This window comes from Sminthopsis crassicaudata, chromosome 2 (genome assembly GCF_048593235.1).
Source record: "Sminthopsis crassicaudata isolate SCR6 chromosome 2, ASM4859323v1, whole genome shotgun sequence".
Lineage (NCBI taxonomy): Eukaryota > Metazoa > Chordata > Mammalia > Dasyuromorphia > Dasyuridae > Sminthopsis > Sminthopsis crassicaudata.
The window spans coordinates 341,944,286-341,964,003 of NC_133618.1; the positions used below are offsets into that span (position 1 = coordinate 341,944,286).

The 19,718-nt window shown below is 30.2% G+C and overlaps 1 protein-coding gene across 3 annotated transcripts in view; it reads right to left on the minus strand.

Moving 5' to 3' along the window:
* MBIP (MAP3K12 binding inhibitory protein 1) overlaps window positions 1-19,718 on the minus strand; it is a 32,917-nt gene that overhangs the window by 9,367 nt on the left and 3,832 nt on the right. Inside the window, exons 2-7 of one of the 3 annotated variants that reach the window (XM_074290597.1) lie at window positions 19,374-19,493; window positions 17,619-17,840; window positions 17,416-17,512; window positions 14,191-14,256; window positions 13,566-13,718; window positions 12,153-12,250 (exon numbers count right to left, since the gene is read on the minus strand). In XM_074290597.1, coding sequence (XP_074146698.1) covers window positions 12,153-12,250; window positions 13,566-13,718; window positions 14,191-14,256; window positions 17,416-17,512; window positions 17,619-17,840; window positions 19,374-19,493 — 756 coding nt within the window. The remainder of the gene's footprint in view (window positions 1-12,152; window positions 12,251-13,565; window positions 13,719-14,190; window positions 14,257-17,415; window positions 17,513-17,618; window positions 17,841-19,373; window positions 19,494-19,718) is intronic. The other 2 variants (XM_074290598.1, XM_074290599.1) reach the window with 2 other exon arrangements.

The following is a 19,718-nucleotide window of genomic DNA, read 5'->3' on the forward strand; positions in this document are numbered from 1 at the left end:
AGCTCATTCCATGATAGGATACTTAATTTTGAAAAAAGTTTTTTCCTTATATTAAACCTAAATTTATCTCATTGCAACTTCTACCTGCCTTCTGGGAGCAAGAAGAAAAACATTCTCTTGTTTTTTATATATGACAGGCTTTCAAAATACTTGAAGTCACCTGTCACATTCCCCCCAAAATGTTCTCCAACCTTTTCCAACATTTTCTCTTCCTTCAGTAGTCTTCACTTTGGTACAAACTCCCTGCCCCAGACCAATCTGACTCTCTAGATGACAGGTTTCCTTTCCAAAATGTGGTGCCCAGAATTAAAAACAAAATATGAAGCCTTGTCTTGAGCACTTTTCTATTCTTTTTTAAATTTTAAACCCAGTGACTTCAGTAGCTGTCATATTTTTAATCATCACTTCAATACAGATGACCTGCCCAAGTCTTTCTCTGACCTCCATTCAGATATTTTTATCTCCAATACATATTAGATATTTCAAAGTGGATGCCACCTCATACTACATGCAAAAGTGAACTCAACTCACCTTTACCTTTCCCTCTCCCTATCTTCCCTATTCCTGTCAAGGGTACCATCATTTTCCTAACTACCTGGGACTGCAACTTCAACATTATTCCTGAGTACTGACTTCCCCCTTCATCCTACATACCCAATCAGATGCCAAATCTTTCCATTTCTAATTTCATATCTTTCATTTGTTCTCTTATATTTACTCAGACAGCCAAGCTTAAGGCAATAGCCTTTTGCCTGTACCATTAAGTCCTTATTGCCTTTTGCCTGTACTATTATATCAATCTAATAATTTATCTCCTTACCTTAAGCTATTCCAATTCATCTAAGCCTTAAATCTTTTCCAATTCATCATGTACATATATCTATCAAAGTGATTTTCTTGAAGTATAATTTCACTTCACTACTCAAAACCCCAGTGGGTCTCTATTGTCCCTATATTGTCAAAGATAATACTTGCGTTACCTGTCAAAATCCTTCACCATCTGGCTCCAAAACATAATTTCTGAGTTTTCTCTAGACTTATTTCCCATGAAAAACATGCCCCTCTCTTGATACCTTCACTTTCTAAAATCTCTAGAATCTACAAAGCTCAGTTCAAACCCCACCTCTTACAAAAGAACTTTTTTTAACAATACTATATGATGATCAATTCTGTTGGACGTGGCCATCTTCAACAATGAGATGAACCAAATCAGTTCCAATAGAGCTGTAATGAATTGAATCAGCTAGACCCAGTGAAAGAACTCTTGAGAGATGACTATGAACCACTACATAGAATTTCCAATCCCTCTATTTTTGTCCTCCTGCATTTCTGATTTCCTTCACAGGCTAATTGTACATTATTTCAAAGTCTGATTCTTTTTATACATATATTGTATTTAATTTATACTTTAACATATTTAACATGTATTGGTCAACCTGCCATCTGAGGGACGGGGTCTGGGGAAGGAGGGGAAAAATTGGAACAAAAGGTTTGGCAATTGTCAATGTTGTAAAATTATCCATGCATATATCTGGCAAATAAAAAGCCATTAAAAAAAAAAAAAAAAAACTTTTCTAATTCTTCTAGCGACTAGTGCCTTTCCTCAACATCAATTTTAATTTATATTGTATATACTTATTTTTACACTTGTCTCTTTCAAAAGAGACAGAAAGAAAAGGAAAAAAAGAAAGAAGAGGACAGTTTATTTATTTATTTATTTTTTAAATGTGTAAAAATGGCAGGAAGAATAATCAGGATCTCAGACAAAATTACAGTTAAAATAGATTTAATAAAAAATAAAAAATAGAAAAACTACATTATGTGTGAGAAATCTTATTCAAAATTATTTTAGACCATTTAAAATTCCTAGATAATATAAAATATCTGAGGATGTAACTGCCAAAACAGATACAGGAACAATATATGAACATAAACATAAAACACATTTTTGTATAAACTCAGATCAAAATAACTGAAGTAATATTTATTTTTCATGGTAAAGCCAATATAATTTTTTTCCTGGTATATTTCATAATTATTTTTTTTATTCGTTAGAAGAAAAAAAGGCACTAGAAACTCAAGTAGCCTTAGTGTCTCTATTGTGCTCCAAGTCACAAAAGTAATACTTAAACAGATAATTAATATTTGTGAAGTCACAGCATTTGTCAGTCAGTTATTTCTATTACAATAATTACTTTTTTTATTGTAGCCTTTTATTTACAAAATATATGCATGGGTAATTTTTTAACATTGATCCTTACAAAACTTTCTGTTCCAACTTTTCCCCTCCTTCCCCCTACCCCCTCCCTTAGATGGCAAATAGTCCAATACATGTTAAATATGTTAAGGTATATGTTAAATCCAATATATGTACATATATTTATACAGTTATCTTGCTACATAAGGAAAATCAGATCCAGAAAGAAAGAAAAAAACCTGAAAAGGCAAACAAAAATGCAAGCAAACAATAACAGAAAGAGTGGAAATGCTATGTTGTGGTCCACACTCATTTATCATAGTTCTCTCTCTAGCTGTACCTGATTCTCTTGTTTACTGAACAATTGGAACTGGTTTGAATCATCTCATTGTTGAAGAGAGCCACATCCATCAGAGTTGATCATGGTATAATCTTCTTGTTGCCATGTATAATGATCTCCTGGTTCTAGAAGAGGACTAGTTTAGCATAATGTTTGTTAAGAAGCTAAGCTTTCAAAATAAAAATTCTTCCTTTTCTAGATATTCACTAACCATCCTTATAGTACATTTTAAATGTTCACAGGAAACCAAAGGAAAGCTCACTGCCCTGCTCTGATGTCTGAAGATTCTTTCCTTTTTTGGGAATTGAGACATATGTCTTACTTCAAAGATAAATAAGAGAAGTTCAACAAAATATGCCTGGTCTAATCTTTCCAAGAATGCATTTGAGACATATCTTCCTATTCACCTTGGATATCAATTCACTCTTAGTCATTTTTGTTTTCTCTTTTTTACTCCTAAGATCATTCCTTTGGGAAAACAATTGACATGTACATCTTACCAGAAGAAATAAGAATTACTGAACTATCTGGAAGTTATAGACAAAGAGTAAAAATAAGTTGAAAGAATCTACCAATCAGCTCTTAAAAGAGATCCCAAAATGAAAATTCCCCGGAATATAATAGCCAAATTCCATAACTTTCAGGTCAAGGAAACACTTCAAACAATCAGAAGAAACAATTCAAACACAAAAGTGTCACAATCAGAATCAGAAAGTATTTAGCAGCTTCTACATTAAAGGAAGGGAGAATGTGGAATATGATATTCTGGGAAGCAAAGGAGCTTGGTAATAACCAAGAATCAATAACTCAGCAAAACAAGATTATCTTTCAGGGGAAAAAATGGACATTCAAAGAAACAGAGAACTTTCAAACATTCTTGATGAAAAAGCCAGAACTAAACAGAAGATATGACTTTCAAATATAAAACTCAAGAGAAACCAAAAAATGGAGACAAAAAGGATATCTTATCTCAGTGATAAATGGCATCTACACAAAAAACTGACTTTTCACATAAAAACTCCACAAATAAATGTAGAAAAACAGAAATATTAAATGTATTCTTTTCAGATCATGATACAATAAAAATTACATTACATGTACAAGGCAGTGAAGCGATAGGTTAAAATTAATTGTAAATTAATAATTATGGCAATAATTATTAATAATAGTAATTAATAATATAATCCTAAAGAATGAGTGAATCAAGGAGCAAATCTAAGAAATAGTAATTTCATCAGAGAATGACAGTAATGAGACATTAAAAATTTTTTGATGCAACAAAAAATTCGGTTCTACACACATATATTGTATCTAGAATATACTGTAATATATTTAACATATATAAGACTGCTTGCCATCTGGGGGAGGGGGTTGGGGGAGGAAGGGAAAAAATCTGAATAGAAGTAAGTGCAAGGGATAATGTTGTAAAAAATTACCCATGCATATGTACTGTCAAAAAAATGTTATAATTATAAAATAAAATAAAAATTAAAAAAAAATTTTTTTTGAAGTAAATTAGAATTAAAAACAGCCATATCAAAATTTATGCAATGTAGCCATAGCAGAACTTAGGGAAACATTTCTCTCTCTAAATGCTTACATCTATAAAACAGACAAGGAACTAGAAAAAGAACAAATTAAAAACCAAATGGAAATCCTGAAAAATCAAAGGAGAGATTAATAAAATTGAAAGAAAACTATTGAATCTACTGGTCCTAAACGGGGTAAAACAATAAAAGAGATAAAGTACTGGTTAATTGACTAAAAAAAAACACCACCAAATTATTGGTATCAAAAATGAAAAGGGTAAATCTACCAATGAAAAGAAAATTAAAGCAATAACTAGGAGCTACTTTGTCAATGTCTGCTAATAAGTCTGATTATTTAAATGAATTAGATGAATATTTGCAAAATTGTTCAGATTAACAGAAAATTAAATTGAATGCTTAAATAATCCCATTTTATTAAAAGAAATTGAACAAATGATAAATGACCTCCCTTTAAAAAAAAAACAAAAAAACAAACCAGAGCCAGATGGATTTCCAAGTTAATTCTATTAAACATTTAAATTCAATACTATATAAACTAACTAGGAAAATAGGAAAGAGGAGTCCTACTAAATCCCTCTTATGATACAATATAGTGCTGTGTGGTACCTGAACAAGAAAGAGTAAAAACAGCAAGAAAATTACAGACCAATTTTCCTAATGAATATTGATGTAGAAATTGTAAATAAAATTCTAGCAAAGAATATTACAGCAATATATATCACAAGGATCATATACAAGATTATATGATAACCAGATGGGATTTATATAAGGAATGCAGAGCTAGTTCAATATTAGGAAGACAGTCAGCATAACTGACCATGTCTACAACAGAACAGAAATAGTAAGATTATCTCAATAGATATGAGAAGGCTTTGACAAAATACAGCACCTATTCTAGTAAATAATTTAGTAAAAACAATCAAATAAATAAATAAATGGGATTTCCCTTAAAATGATAAGAAGTATTTATCTAAAACCATCAACAAGCATTACATGTAATGGGGATTTGTTAGAAGCATTCTTAGTAAGATCAGGGATAAAACAATGAATGCTCCTTAATATCACTATTCAATATTTTAATAGAAATATTAGCATTAGCAATAAGTGAAAAAAAAAATAAATTGAAGGAATTGGAATAGACAATGAGAAAAGAAAACTCTCACCCTTTGCAGATCATCCATGACTACTCTGAAGGATTTATAATGAAAAATCCTATCCATACCCAGAGAAGGAACAGGTTCTATTTGAATACAGAATAAAGCATTTTCTCTTTCTCTCTTTTTTAAAACAATTTTTTCTTGAGGGTTTTTATTTTCATTAGGGTGGGAGATATTTTCTTTCACAAACTGAAATATTCTGCAAAACTTCACATGTGATTTCTTAACTGTGTGTGGGGAATATGGGAGAGAATCTAGGACTCAAAAATCTTAAAAACAAATGTAAAAAAATAAAAATTTGAGGGTAACTAAAGAAAATAATAAAGTGTTTGAAATTGTCTTTACATATAATTGGGAGAAAAAATACTCTTTAAAAAAAACAGTATCAATCAGAATTTCAAAGTACTCATGATGAAATATCCTATCCATCTCCAGATATAAAACTGATGGACTCAAGAGTACAGAATGAATCATATTTTTTTCTATTTCTTGTTTTTTCTTTTCTCAGAACATGGCTAATGTAGGAATTTGTTTTGTATGTCTATATGTATTTGTAATTTTTTTTCCTTGCCTTCTCAGAGGATGAGGGAAAGAGAAAGGTAAAGAATTTGAGAACTGAAAATAAAACAAAAATTGAATTGAAGAAAGAATAAAGGTACATAAGATAAATAAATCAACTAGACTTGCTTTCCACAGCTTCTTTCTGCTTTATCCTCATACTATTCATTGATTTCTTCTTTGTAAGACTTAAAAATTTACTAGTGTTGTCTTTTGCAACCATGTCTCTGGAAGTAAAGTCCTATGTCAGGTATGCTGACAAAGGCACTTGCTGCATTACTTTAGTCTGTGTGGTAAATTAATTTACATTGGTTAAACTTTTCAAAATATTTCTTATAATCATTACTGATAGAATTTCTGTTTTCAACTTAGCCTTCTGAAAGTCAATTAATTTATTTAAATGGTTTAAGAATTAAATTGTTATACACTATGCCATTTTCTAAATCTTAATCTTGCTTTTGACTAATTCTGAACTTCATTAATAGTCTGATTATAGACAGATGATTTCAGGATTACTCTCATAATAACAAGTACAAATCTGGCTTCTCTGAGAATCAGCCTAGCTTACTATGGAAAGGCATTTCTGGTCTGGTCTGATCATTTGAGTCATGTATTTTTTATTTTTTTTTTGGCCATGGCAACAATGAAACAATGAAAACAACAAAGTGGCCTTTAGTCCTTAGCAACAGTCTTTTGCTTTTGCAGCAACGGTAACAGAGGAACAGGAAAGATGACAGCAAAAATTGACAACTAATACAATTAACATTATAGAAGTAAGCTCCTTACTCAATAAGCAGACATACTTTTAGAGGAGCAGAATTATAATAGTTCTACCACTTTTGCTTAAAAGACAAAAAACTAAACAACAATAACAACAAAACAGAGGAAAGATGAAAGATATATTTAAATGAAAGATGATTCATAGGTAAAGAAAAGAGTTGGTACAATATATTTATCTAAAATAGAATGCATCCAAATATTTCCAAAAACAATGAGAAACAATATTTCATGGGATATATAGTCATCACATATGCAGTACTAATAATAAATAATACTTTCCAAAAAGACAACCATAAAAATAATTGTACCTCTCTTTAAAAAATGTGTTTCCAACAAAGGAGAACAATACTATAGATGTGATTAGAGCTCAGGACATGCCTCTCTTTATGGACATCATGATTCTCTTAAAAATGTTAAAACTATTATGATTCTGCTTATTGGACACTGAGCAAAGAACTCACTTTAAATAAAGTGTTAATTGTATCAGCTGCCAATTTAAATTTAAAGTTTACAGATGGCTCAAAAGCTATGTGATTCTTAGTATCCTCTGAAACCATCTTTTCTGTCCCTCTGAGATATGTAAGATCAAATCAATGGTTATGTTTTGGCTATTATATCACATTACTAATTAACTCAATCTTCTGAACCCTAAAATCCCCATAAATTCCCCTATATACTATTTTCCAACTATGTCTATCCACTTACTGATGAAGTTGAAATTTTGAATCCACGTGTAGGCATTTACATAATCTCTAATAAATTAATCCAATTAGATTTGGCCCATTGCAGTTGGTCCAATTTTTTGTTTTAGTGTTACTGAAATTAGGAAAATAATTTGTTTCAAGAATGATGCACATAGTAAAGAAGAAAAAAGATTAGGCAAAGGCCAATTAAATCATTGTTGATTTTTGAGAAAACAATTTAAATAAAGGATTACAATGAAATGACTGAGGGAAGAAAGTAGAGGAAGTGAGTTCATTATTACCTTGTGCTTGGACTTTCTAATTGGTTTCTTTATAGTAGCCTCTTTTTTTCTCCCTACAGACTGATGCTCACATATTACTTTATTGTTTAAAAACTTTCAGTGATTTCCTATGTTGCATACTGGACAATATATAAATTCCTTAAGCTACATATTTAAGTTCTTCCACAATATAACCATACTGTGTACCTATATTTCTAGCCTTTTCCCAAATAAATCCCCTTCATGCAATTTATGTTTTTATGTTCCATCCAAACTACTATTTCCCCATCTTGTTCTGTCATCCATTTCCTGCCTGTATGTGTTCACCAATCTACCCTCTCACTGTCATTTATCAAAAACTATTCCCTTCAAGATGGGCTTGAATAACTTCACATTCTCATCCCAACCCTAAACTGAAAGTATTTTTCTAAACCACTAGACATTTAGTTTTTCTAGATTTCTGGAATATATATGTATTATATAATACAATATAGAATTATAATATAAAATAATATAGAATATAAATTATAATATAAAAATACAAAATAATAGAATATAGAATATAATATGTAACATACTAAATCTGAATATAAGTAACTTTCAGTAAACTAGTATTTACTCTATGGGCAAGAATCATGCTATTTTCATCATTGCTCCCCAACATCTAGCAAAATGTAGCTAATTAACAGATATCTGTTAAAGGAAATTAAGAAGAGACTATCCTGGAACAATTAAAGGAAAGGGAATAATTAGATGCTACCTCAAAAAGGGTTAACAGATTAAAAGAAGTAGAAGTATAAGGAAATGCAATCAAGCATACAGGATCAGGAATCACCTATAATTTTTTTTCCTGAGGTGAAAAAAGAAAAGGTTTTGACAAGAGAGGAACAGTCAAAGAAGTTCAAATTATGTAGCTTAGATTTTTTAATCAATAAAGTAATAAACCTAACTCAAATATTCATATTCTTTAGAGGACAAAAATTATGAAAAATGGTTTCACATGCCCTGTAATGTTCTTCTCTAAAATATAAAGTTCTCTGGCAGCAGGTTTCTTGGGGAGCTTCTGGAGGCAGTCTTAGTTTCAGTTCAGTTCAATAATCACCCCATATTCAGCCAGGAATTAAAGTCCAAATCCTTTATTTTCTCCTTTTAAGTCTTGTCTCCTTCCTGGGGCCCAGTTCACTTTTTTAAAGGCCTATCTCTCTCCCTGGTTCAAGAGCTCTTGCTGCTAGTCCTTTGCTTCTGCCAGCTTCAGCCTCCAGCCAGCACAAAGGTGGAAGTTGGAATGAATATGACTCCACTTCCGAGGGAGTGGGCTTGTGGGCTTCTGTGGGCTTGTCAGTCTGGCCCTAAGAGCTTCTTGCTTATATGCTGTACACTTGAGTATACTCCAATCATTACATCACTAGGAAACTATTATTTGTTGTAAGATTAAATCAATGCTAAATTAGATTTAACCATTGTCTCCTCAATTCCACTTAGTACCTTGTTTCAAGTTCTGGCCCCATAACATCTCCTTGTAAGAGCAGATCAATCATACTTAACCATGCTAAATTAGATAATTATTGTCTCTATCAATTCCACTGTCTTAGTAACTTGTAAGAATCATACCAATGCCCAATCATCTCTTATAGTAAGTAAACAGAATATATATTCTAAATTAAAGAAGTGAGAATAGAAAAAAAAAAACAACAAAACAACTTAAAGCTTAAGACAAATTGGAAAAGTCAAGAAGACTTAAGTTCGAATAAAGAAGCCCTGTTTGAATTCCACCTTTGACCATATTATATGGCTGCAGACAAATCATGCAGTCTTTCTAAGTCTCTCTGTCCTCATCCATAAAATGAGGATAATATTATAAATGTGAGAAAAAGCACTTATTAAGGACTAGTAATCTAAAAGCTAAGGATACAAATGCAAGGAAATAAGATAGTACTTGACATCAACCTTACATTCTAAAAGAAAAAGACATGTAGCCTGGGAAAAATATGGACAAAAATCATAGGGGCAGTTATCAGAGTTACAAGCCAATTGACTGTTAACATTATGCGTAATATCTATGGCATCTATCTCACAACTTTTGGGGGGGATTATTACATAAGGAACTGAGAAAGTCACTTGGCAAAACCAAGCCCTACATATAAATATTAACTATAATTATTACTATAATTACTTCTACTATTAGACAAGGAATACAAACCACAAATATTCATACAAAAAAGATGAAAGAAGTAAAATGTTAACTGAAATACATCATCCAAAAAAGAAAATATTTTGAACTCTCGTGGGAAGAAAGTCATTGATTAACATAAAAAATGTATATGGGCAAATCTTGTAAAGAAAAATAAACTTCCAGGTTGGAATTCTAACTTGTAGATACTTTAGTCCCTTCCTTACCCAAAAGTTTCAAATGAATGTATTAGAACATAACTCTTCCTGGCTCAAAAAAAGTTGTCACAATTTAAAATCCTTAGAGAGGCAATTTTATTTTACTACCCTCTTCTCTAACCAAACTGATTTATTCAACATTCAGAGAACACAGGTATATTTAGTCCTGTTTCTCTGCACTTTTACTCAAGCCAATCTCTCTTCTTCAATTATAAGTCATTTCTTCAAGGTCAACCAAATCCTACTTCTTTCAAGAATCATTCACTATAATCATCCTAGCTCCCAGTGCTAAACTCAACTCCAATTATTCACTTAGCACTCAAAATGTTAAATGTTTCTCAGAAAAAGAAAATACTGGACATCTGTCCTGTCTCCCTATTCATAATACAAACAGATCAAGATGAAAAAATGCAAGTTAATATAAGCTAAGTGTTAAGTAGTACAGGCAAGTTTTACAGGAGATGAAAAATAAAAATAAGATATGCTATATAATTTTTTAAAACTACCAACACAGAAAAGTGGATAAAAGAACATATTAAACAAGTGTTTAACCATTTCCTAAGGAAGTTTAACAAATATAAATCAATTGCCACAGAGTCAAAACAAACAATGGCCAGAAAACAATATAGAAAACTACACTGTAGTATAATTGAATCCTCTGAAAAAGGATTTGAGAGAACATGAATAAAAATCAGAGAAATCAGTGAGAAATCCTCACAAATGAAGGAGGGATTTACATCAGTGAGATAAAAAATCCTTCAAAGTAAATTCTAAATTCACTAAAGACAGTTATCTCTAGGTAGCTCCAATATTTAGCAAAAGTTTATTTTTAATTTGAAGGGCTTGTTTTATTATAAAATTGTACATGATCCTAAAGACAATGGAAAGACGCACAGTAGGTAAAAGAAAGCTGTAGGAAATTAACAATAAAGTAAGGCCATGATTAAAAGATACCAACTACTTCTATGATCATTGAGTATAGAGTCAGGAAGGCCTGAGTTCAAACGGAGCTTCAAACACTTATTAGCTGTGTTTCCCTGGAAAATAACATAACCTCTGTTTGCCTTAGTTCAATGGAGAAGTAAATGGCAAAACCCTCCAAAACTTTTGCCAATAAAACCCCATGGACTCTATGAGTCAATCATGACTCAAAGATTGAACAAGAACAACAAATGAAAAAGTAGGGAAATAAAGATGCTTAGAATGAAAATGTCAGACAATAGTACAAAAAACTGGTTGATTCAAACATTTCTTAAATTTTTTTCTACTTATAATTTAAGTTAGGTATTTTCACTAGATTTTTCAATGGTTAAAATTCTTGCCCTCACAGTGTTTTAATAATATATGTAAACAGAAAAATGTTATACAATTTAAAACATGAATGTATAAGCAAAATACAAAAATCTAAAGAATGAGGAAGAAATAATTTATAGAGTAGATAAGATATGGTTGGGGCTTAAAAAAAATGGGAAGGGATATCAACAAAGGCATTCCAAGTATGAGTAAAAAATGTTGGATGAAGAAAAATATGGGTAGTTTTTGAATAAAAATAATCCAGTTTGATTAGAACAGAAGAGCAAGATAAAGCTGGCCAAAAAAAAAGAAAAAGAAAAAGAAAAAAAAAGGTGGGTTGGAGGAAAAATTTTTAAGATCTCAAATGTTAAGTGAAGAAATATGGTTTGTATTCATAGGCAAAGTTTTTCAGAAGCAGCACACTATAATTTCTAATGATTGCTACATTCAAATTATTGTTTTCAGTCATTTCCTAAGAATTCCTCAGAGAAACCAAAGTTGCATACACAAAAGATTAACCTAGAAAAATTTTATCTTTTCATTGTTCTAAGTTCAGATGTATACAACTTTTTGCCCTAATGTAATATACTACTTAACTCTAAAAAGGGGGAAAGAATTGTATTACAACAACTTTATATAAAATTTTCAAAAAATTAAGGGAAATAATTTTTAAAATGATGGAAGAAAATTAGCTTAGATCTTGTAGTTTACAAAATACTAACTGGCTAAACAAGAAAGTTTCAAAACAGAAATCAGATTTTAATGCTCTTGGGAAAAGGGGGGTAATAAAAGGATGAAGAGAAGGGAACAACATTTATTAAGCACTTGTGCTAATAAACCTTAAAAACTCACTACATACTAAATTTTACAAATATTATTTCATGTGATATGTAAGACAATGCATAGGAAAGTGAATTTTACTTACAACCGGCTGAAAATACTCAGGGGAAATGCCTTCCAATTCCAAGATTTTATCCTCAAGTTTTTTAATTCTCTGATAAATATCTTTAGGTACTGGACCACCTAAAGAAAATTTTTAAAAATCTGAAAGCTGTAAACTTTAAAAAGTGATCTGATCTTGTTATTTTGGCTTTTAAAACAGTGCTAAAAGATTTTTATACAATTGACCTAGTAAGGTTCATTGACTAATTTGTATCTCAGTCATAAAAAATGAAGTACAAAGAAATCTTTTCTTTAATCAGTCATATGTACTTTGGGATATATTATATTCTATCTACTCTTTTCAAAACACTATATTACTATACTATAGTATACTATACTGTATTATATGAATTATTAAGAATTTGTGGTACTTAGCATGTTCTTTAAAGTTTCTATGTTATTTGAGGGGAATTTTAATAATATGACTTTTGAGCAAACCATTAGTTGCTTAGGATGAAGAAAATCCAGTTACTATTATCATAGGGAACAGCAAAGATAACATCCAATTTCTCCCAATTTTAATTTTCTCTATTATTTGCCTCACTTTCTCCTGTTTCACTATTTCTCCTATATATTGGAGTATACCAATGCAGAAAACTCTTTTATTAAGTACCTAAACTATCCTATAGTCTTCTTTTCAGGAAGGATGGAGGGCAAGATAATATAAATTTAAAGCTTACTAAAAACTTAAAATAATTAACCTGGAAATTTTCCTATGGAAGTATAAAATCTTCTCCATGGAGAATTATTATTAAATATGTAAGTTGTTTTTTTATAGAACATTTCTTTTTAAGGTGTCTCAATCATGCTCCAGAATAAAAAGATTATGATACATAATTAAGACTTCTAAAAGTTCTCTAAGGAAAGAAAAGTTTAAAAACCACAATTTATGTTATATTCATAAGTTAATCATTTTAGTACACAAAGGGTTCAAAGTAGACACTTTTTAATAATCTTTTAGAATTGGAATAGAAAGCCATTAAGTATTCTTATAACTTCATTTTGACCTTTTTATTTTTCTTAAAAGAAATTTAGGAGGCCTAATTCTGGCTTAACAGGATTTTAATGGATACCTTTTAAAAACAAATTTTTAAAACACACTTGGAAATTTTTTCTTTTTTAAATAGTCAAGTGTTTAATTGTACCAATTAATTAATAATTAATTATAATATAAATGTGTAATTTATATTATAACTACATAATGTAAATGAATAATTATTAATTGTACCAATTAATAAGAGTCTTAATTCAGAATTTAGGCCAAGAGAAAATTTTTCTCCTCAACATAAAAATATCCTTCCCTTTTCACCATTTTAAAAACAACAAAGAATAAACACTGAAACTTAATATTTTGTAAATGAAAAAATATATCTATTCAAATGGCACACTCACTTACCTGCATGCAATCGCAAATGAGCTTCAATATTTTGCAGTCTCTCCTCTACAGCCTGGTTCCCACAATCACGGAACATGTTATTAATTTTATGACCAGTTCCTTGTGTTTCTTCAGTTCTAGTCTGTGGGCCATAGGTATTTACAACTCTAGAAACTAAATTATCAAGAAAAATTTTCATGTATACTTTGATGTATATATAAACTTTTCAAAATCATGAATTCCCAAATAATAATTTTTTATTTTTCTTAAAGGATTACTTATGTCAAAGTTCCTCCCACCTCCAAATAGAGGTAGAAAATGACAAAGTTATACTAAAAAAGGAAAAATAAACATTTTAAAAATATGAAACTAGGAAAGAAAACAATATATCACTAAGCACAAAGTCTCAATTAGCACAGGCTTTACTGATGTTTTAAGTTATTTTATTTATTAAATATATGCTATATGTCAGTAACTTGCTGGCAATTTTCATAAATCTTTATAAATCAATAAAATAAAAATCAATTAAAAATTAAAATATTGTCTTTACAAATAACACTGATAGATGCTATCACTACCTCTGTTTTAAAGTTAAGTAAATTGAAGCAAACAGTGGTTAAGTGACTTGAATTACGTAATTACTTACCCTTGACATGACTTTTAAATCCTGGATAAGGAGTAAAAACAGCATCAGTCCTTGCACAGCTATTCTCTAAGGAAAGTTCAGAAAAGTGTAATGATCTTAGTCATTTATAAAATAAAAGTTTTATAGTCCCCCAAGTAGCTCATTTTATTAAGAAATATGGTAGAAAAATGGAGTTTTCTAAATACTGAAGTATAATATATTTGTATAAGAAATTTATTTCTTAGGTTATTTTAAAATATCTTCCATGCAAAGAAAAAATTTTTGTAGTGTTTCAAAAATTTAGTTTCATATGTAAACAATGGATAATATACACACTATATATATATATATATATATATATATATATATAAATCCTTTCACTACAGAAGAAAAGCCTTTCTTTGAAATCTTTAAACAGATTACAATTTATCCTAAGACTTTTGTTTCAACTAATTTTAACTAAGCACAAACAGACTGGGAAACAATTTTTGCTTTTCTATCAAACCAATGATTTCATCAAGTAGTTGTTAAAAAGGAACTTCTATCAATATCTGCTTTGTCATTTATATTATATTCTTAAGAGAGTTGCTAGAGTCACTAAGAGATTAAGTGACTTGCCCATGATCCCACACAGCTAGTATTTATTTGACAGAACTTGAAAGCAGGTCTACCTAACTCCAAGGTTATCTCTCTAACCACACTTCCATATTGTCAACTATAAATTATTATGAGTCCAAAAGAAAGGTAAGAAACTATTAACTTTAAAATAAAACACAAGATTTAGGAGAATCAAATATACATTGATTTCCTGAACCATTTCCATTTTTAATTAGCCAAAAACAAACCCAAAATGGATATGTTAGTATTTTTTTTAGGTGGGGTTGGGTACAGACCTGTGATTTTAAAATCATAGCTATCATCAATGTAGGGTGACAACTCCTTTCACCAATGCAGTTGGCATTATAATTCATAGTTTTTCAAAGTTACCTGGGCCATTGATGGTTTAAGTATCTAGCCCCATGACCATAGACAAAGTCAGAGGCAGGTTGTAAAGTCTTCCAGACCCCAAGACTGGCCTCTATTTCCTTCTAGATTAGAAATTAAAAGAAAAATCCTCTTTCTTATTAGTGATTTTTTTTTAACACAACTATTTTATAAAAATAAATTGATAAGTATTACTGAATACAAGTTGTTAAAATGCTGTTCTAGTCAAAGTCTCATATCCAAAACAAGTACTAATATTTAAAAAGGGGAGGCAGCTTAGGGATAATGGGAGTCTCTGGAGACAAAAATTCAAATCTTGTCTTTTAATGCTGTATGACCTTGAATATGCCACTTGACTTCTTTGTACCTTTGTTTCCTCAGCTATAAAAGGATTAGATGACTTCTAAAGTACTTTACAGCTAAATTGAGTGAAGAAAAACTTCAAACTCAAGTTAACACATAATAAAAATTATTTTAGGGGGGGGTGATATTTCGATTTTGGTCCCTAAATACTAGTTTTAATTTTTATCATCAGTTTATTTAACATTAGCTTTAATACAGATCCTAAAGATTAAAAAAAACAAAAACAAAAGATCATTCTTTGTTAAGAGTTAAGATGGTATAATACTCCTACTCAACAGCTAAGTAACCCACAAGAATTTCAAATAGGCCTATTATGGTGAATGTGTAAGTACAGATAATTATTTGCTAAAATCTTTTACTGCCATGTTTTTGGTAAGCAAAGAACTCTATTAGAGCCTATTAGATCTATTAAATCCTGTTGAACATTTTGACTTTTTGGTAGCTTTTATTCCCTGTATATGTATATTTAAGAGTTAACATGGAAAACAGAAAAATAATATTAAGAACACCTTTCCCTTCCCCTCAAAAAATACTTTCTTAATATATGCTGCAGATGAATTGCTAAGGTTTACAAATGAGATTCTGCCAATGCATCACATGCTTTACAAATAATTTTATTATAAAAAGAAGTCATTTATGTTATGTATTTATACTAATATATATACTTATATTAATCACTTGTTTCAATTGTGTCCAATTCTTTGTGCCCACATTTGGAGCTCCCTTGGCAAAGATGCTCAAGCAGTTTGTCATTTCCTTTAACTAACACACACACACACACACACACACACACACACGCATTTATGTTTTTATGGGCATATACATAAAAATATACACATAATCAGGAAAATGTGTCTGCATAATGCTTATCATAGGGAAAGTTAAAATAACAAATTATTAAATGGACACTCAAAGGGGAGAAGTGTCATTGCCAATCTTATCTGAGGCTTCCATATCTCTTTAATTAGTCAAAGGATTTGAGAGGAAAAAAGGAAGTATTTGGGAGAACAAATTTTTCATATATTTTGTAATGATTACTTGTGTTCTAATGATTACAGTGACATTTGACAAGGAGTTATGTCAGTATTTCTCAACATTTTTCATGTTGTGGCAAAACTTATACTAGAAGAATCTAGTGGAAATGAACAACTAAATATCTTAGTGCTATAAAAGAAGAAAAATCATGACAAATATTTCTGCAATCAACTGATGTAATACAACACAAAACATACTTTCAAGTTGGGAAAAAAATTTAAACAACTAATTTCTAGCTCACTGTTAGGACCAAGCACTATCCCCTCCTAATATTAAAAAAACAAAACTGTAGTCTTTATTTTAATTTATAAAATTTCAACTATTTTTAAAAGGGAATATAATTCACAGAAAAACTATTACAACATCCTATTCTACTTCATTCTTAATGAAGAATCATTTATCTTGGCATAATCCTCAAAACATTTCTGAAAATAGTCTATTTTAAAATTTATTTTTAGTAATATGTATCACATTTACTTCTCAATACAACCTATCACCCTTTCCTTATAACAAAAAAAGAATGAGAAAACAATTAAGGAAAAGAAACCAACAAAACAACCCTCTCTGGGATCTTCATTTAAACCAATAGTTTCCTACCTCTTTAATGGGGGGAGTGGGGGGGGGGGGAGATATATTTCTCCAATTCTGTAGCCAAACTTGGTCATCTTAATTATAGAATTTTCAATTTTGTAAAACATCCTATTATTAGGCAAGAGAAAAATCTTTACAATTGATCCTAAAATAAACAAAACTTATTTTTGAATTTACTGATTTTTAAGAGCTAAGAACTTTAAAAAAAAAAAAAAGAAAAGAAAAGAAAAAAAAGAAAATGAACTGAAGATTAAATTCTGGCTGGATATTTACCTTGATTACAATCAATTACATTACAAAATTCCCTGACATTGTTTTCATTGATTTCAGCTTGCTTTCGTTCAATGAATGCTGATATTCTCCTGTCAATCTGTAGGTAACAAACAAGTTCATATATGTATTTACATATGTTCTTGAAACTTTCAATTTCAATTTTTAAAAAACATTTAAATTCAAGATAAAAAACTTATGCTTACTTCTGCTTTTCCAGCTTTTATCTGGACCACTTCTGGATCAAAATTAATTTGCTTGTCTTTTAGAACTCCCAAACCACAATCCTCATATTTTTCATCTGCATGTAGGTTATCGTCAGGGAATGTTTTTGAATCATTTTTATTGACCAATTTTGTTTTATCAGCCTCTTCGATGGCATTAATAATTTCCTCTTTAATCAAGCGCTGAAGTCTTTCTAAAAAAGGCTAAGAAAAACCATGGGAATATTTGATAGCGTTAAACCAAGATTAAATTTATTATAATTTTAATATTTTTACTTAAATTCAATTTTCAAAAATTATTGAATGTAAATTTAGCATTTTGGCATTTATAAATTTGACTACACAAGACAATTTTAGTTTTGTGCAGCCATGATTATCATCATGTGTGAGATATGTGAAAAACTTAAGAAATCTAAATCTTAAAAAATTCCTAAGAAATTTAAGAAACCTTTAGGTTTAAGAAATCTCACTGTATTTGAAGGAATCACCCTGTTATTTTATCCCAAATCAAAGGCTCAACCTCTGGCACCAATGTCACTTAATTAGCATGTCATTCACATGCCTACTCAGAACTCTGAAGATTAGTATTTTTCCTCCTTAATATGAGAGCCAGTGCTCTACTCAGTAAAGCCCTGCATTATCAGTACATCACTGGAGATTCTCCACTTGAAACTGCAGTTGGTCAAAGTATAGGAAAGAACACAGACATGAAATATATAGATGTACTTTTTCTGTCATAAGTTATCTCTTTAAGCCACAAAATGAAACACAATATAAAATGAACATGTTACTAACATGAGAAAAAACATCAACCTAATACATAAGGTTAATTCGGTCACCTATTTTCTTCTTCCCTTCCAATAACTTTAACTCCTAATATAAAAGTTAGATTTTAGGATAAAGTCCTTGAAGTAAAGGAAGAGATGAATATTAATATATATTCCAGTTTAAATAAAAACTTTTGAGATCATATTTTTAAGAATTATAATTTTATTTTCCTTTGTTATGGAAACTCTTTTATAATTTATAAAAAATGACATTATAATGTCTCTAAAGTAATGAATCCAAAAGAGCTCTTCCATTTCTCCATTTAACACTATAAGATTTGAATTTTATCTATGAAAATTTATACAATTACCAATACAATCATCTGACTATAAGGGAAGTTAAGCACTGAAATAATAAAATATTACTATACATCTAACAGTTTAATGTCTACTTTTGATCAAAAGGATGCTATAAAAACTGTTCAAGGAAAATTATCAGATAATATAGCTACTTACTAAGATGAGACAATAACCCAGAAATTACTTTCTTTTAAAAAACTAAGCTGAAAATGTTTAATTGCAATAGATACTGCAGGATGTGTCATGCTGAGATAATGCCACTCCTTAAACCACTGAAAGCACTCTCTGAGCCTCCAAACTCACCCAAGGCATGGAATCATTATCATAGCATGACACACACCTGCCGTGTCTTATTGCTTAATTATAACCCACCATAGATGAAACTGTACTGAATTTACAATGCAGGTCTAGAATTGAATAGAAATGGATTCATTCAATCTCTGTAACACCATCAGTTACTGAACTAGTCTTATAACTGTTCTGAAACCTATCTGCAACTGTGTATTAATAGTGCTAAGCTACAAATAATTGAAATGTGATAAGCTTGTAATTTTACTACAATTAGATTCTATTCTCACAGTCAAGTTAATGTGTCCAACAAGATATTTACCTGAAAATATAAAACATGTTGTTCAAGAGCACTAAAGAGCAATGCTGGCTGGAGTGCTGAGAGGCTCTGAAGCTTGTTCCAATCGATTGTAATTTTCACCACATCATCTCCAAGGTTAAGCTTCAAAAGGGCAAAACAGCACCATCACAAAAATTACACCATTATATTGTACACATGTGCTGTCACAAAAAAAAATAGGATTTTTACAGAGCAACCCACATACCTATCTTGCTCAAAGTTATCAATCTTTTAATCTTCAGCTAAAAAGGTATTAGAATCTTGAATATTTTGATAAAAGAACAGGCATGGACTTACACCCTCAAGAGTTTAAGTCCCATGTCATAG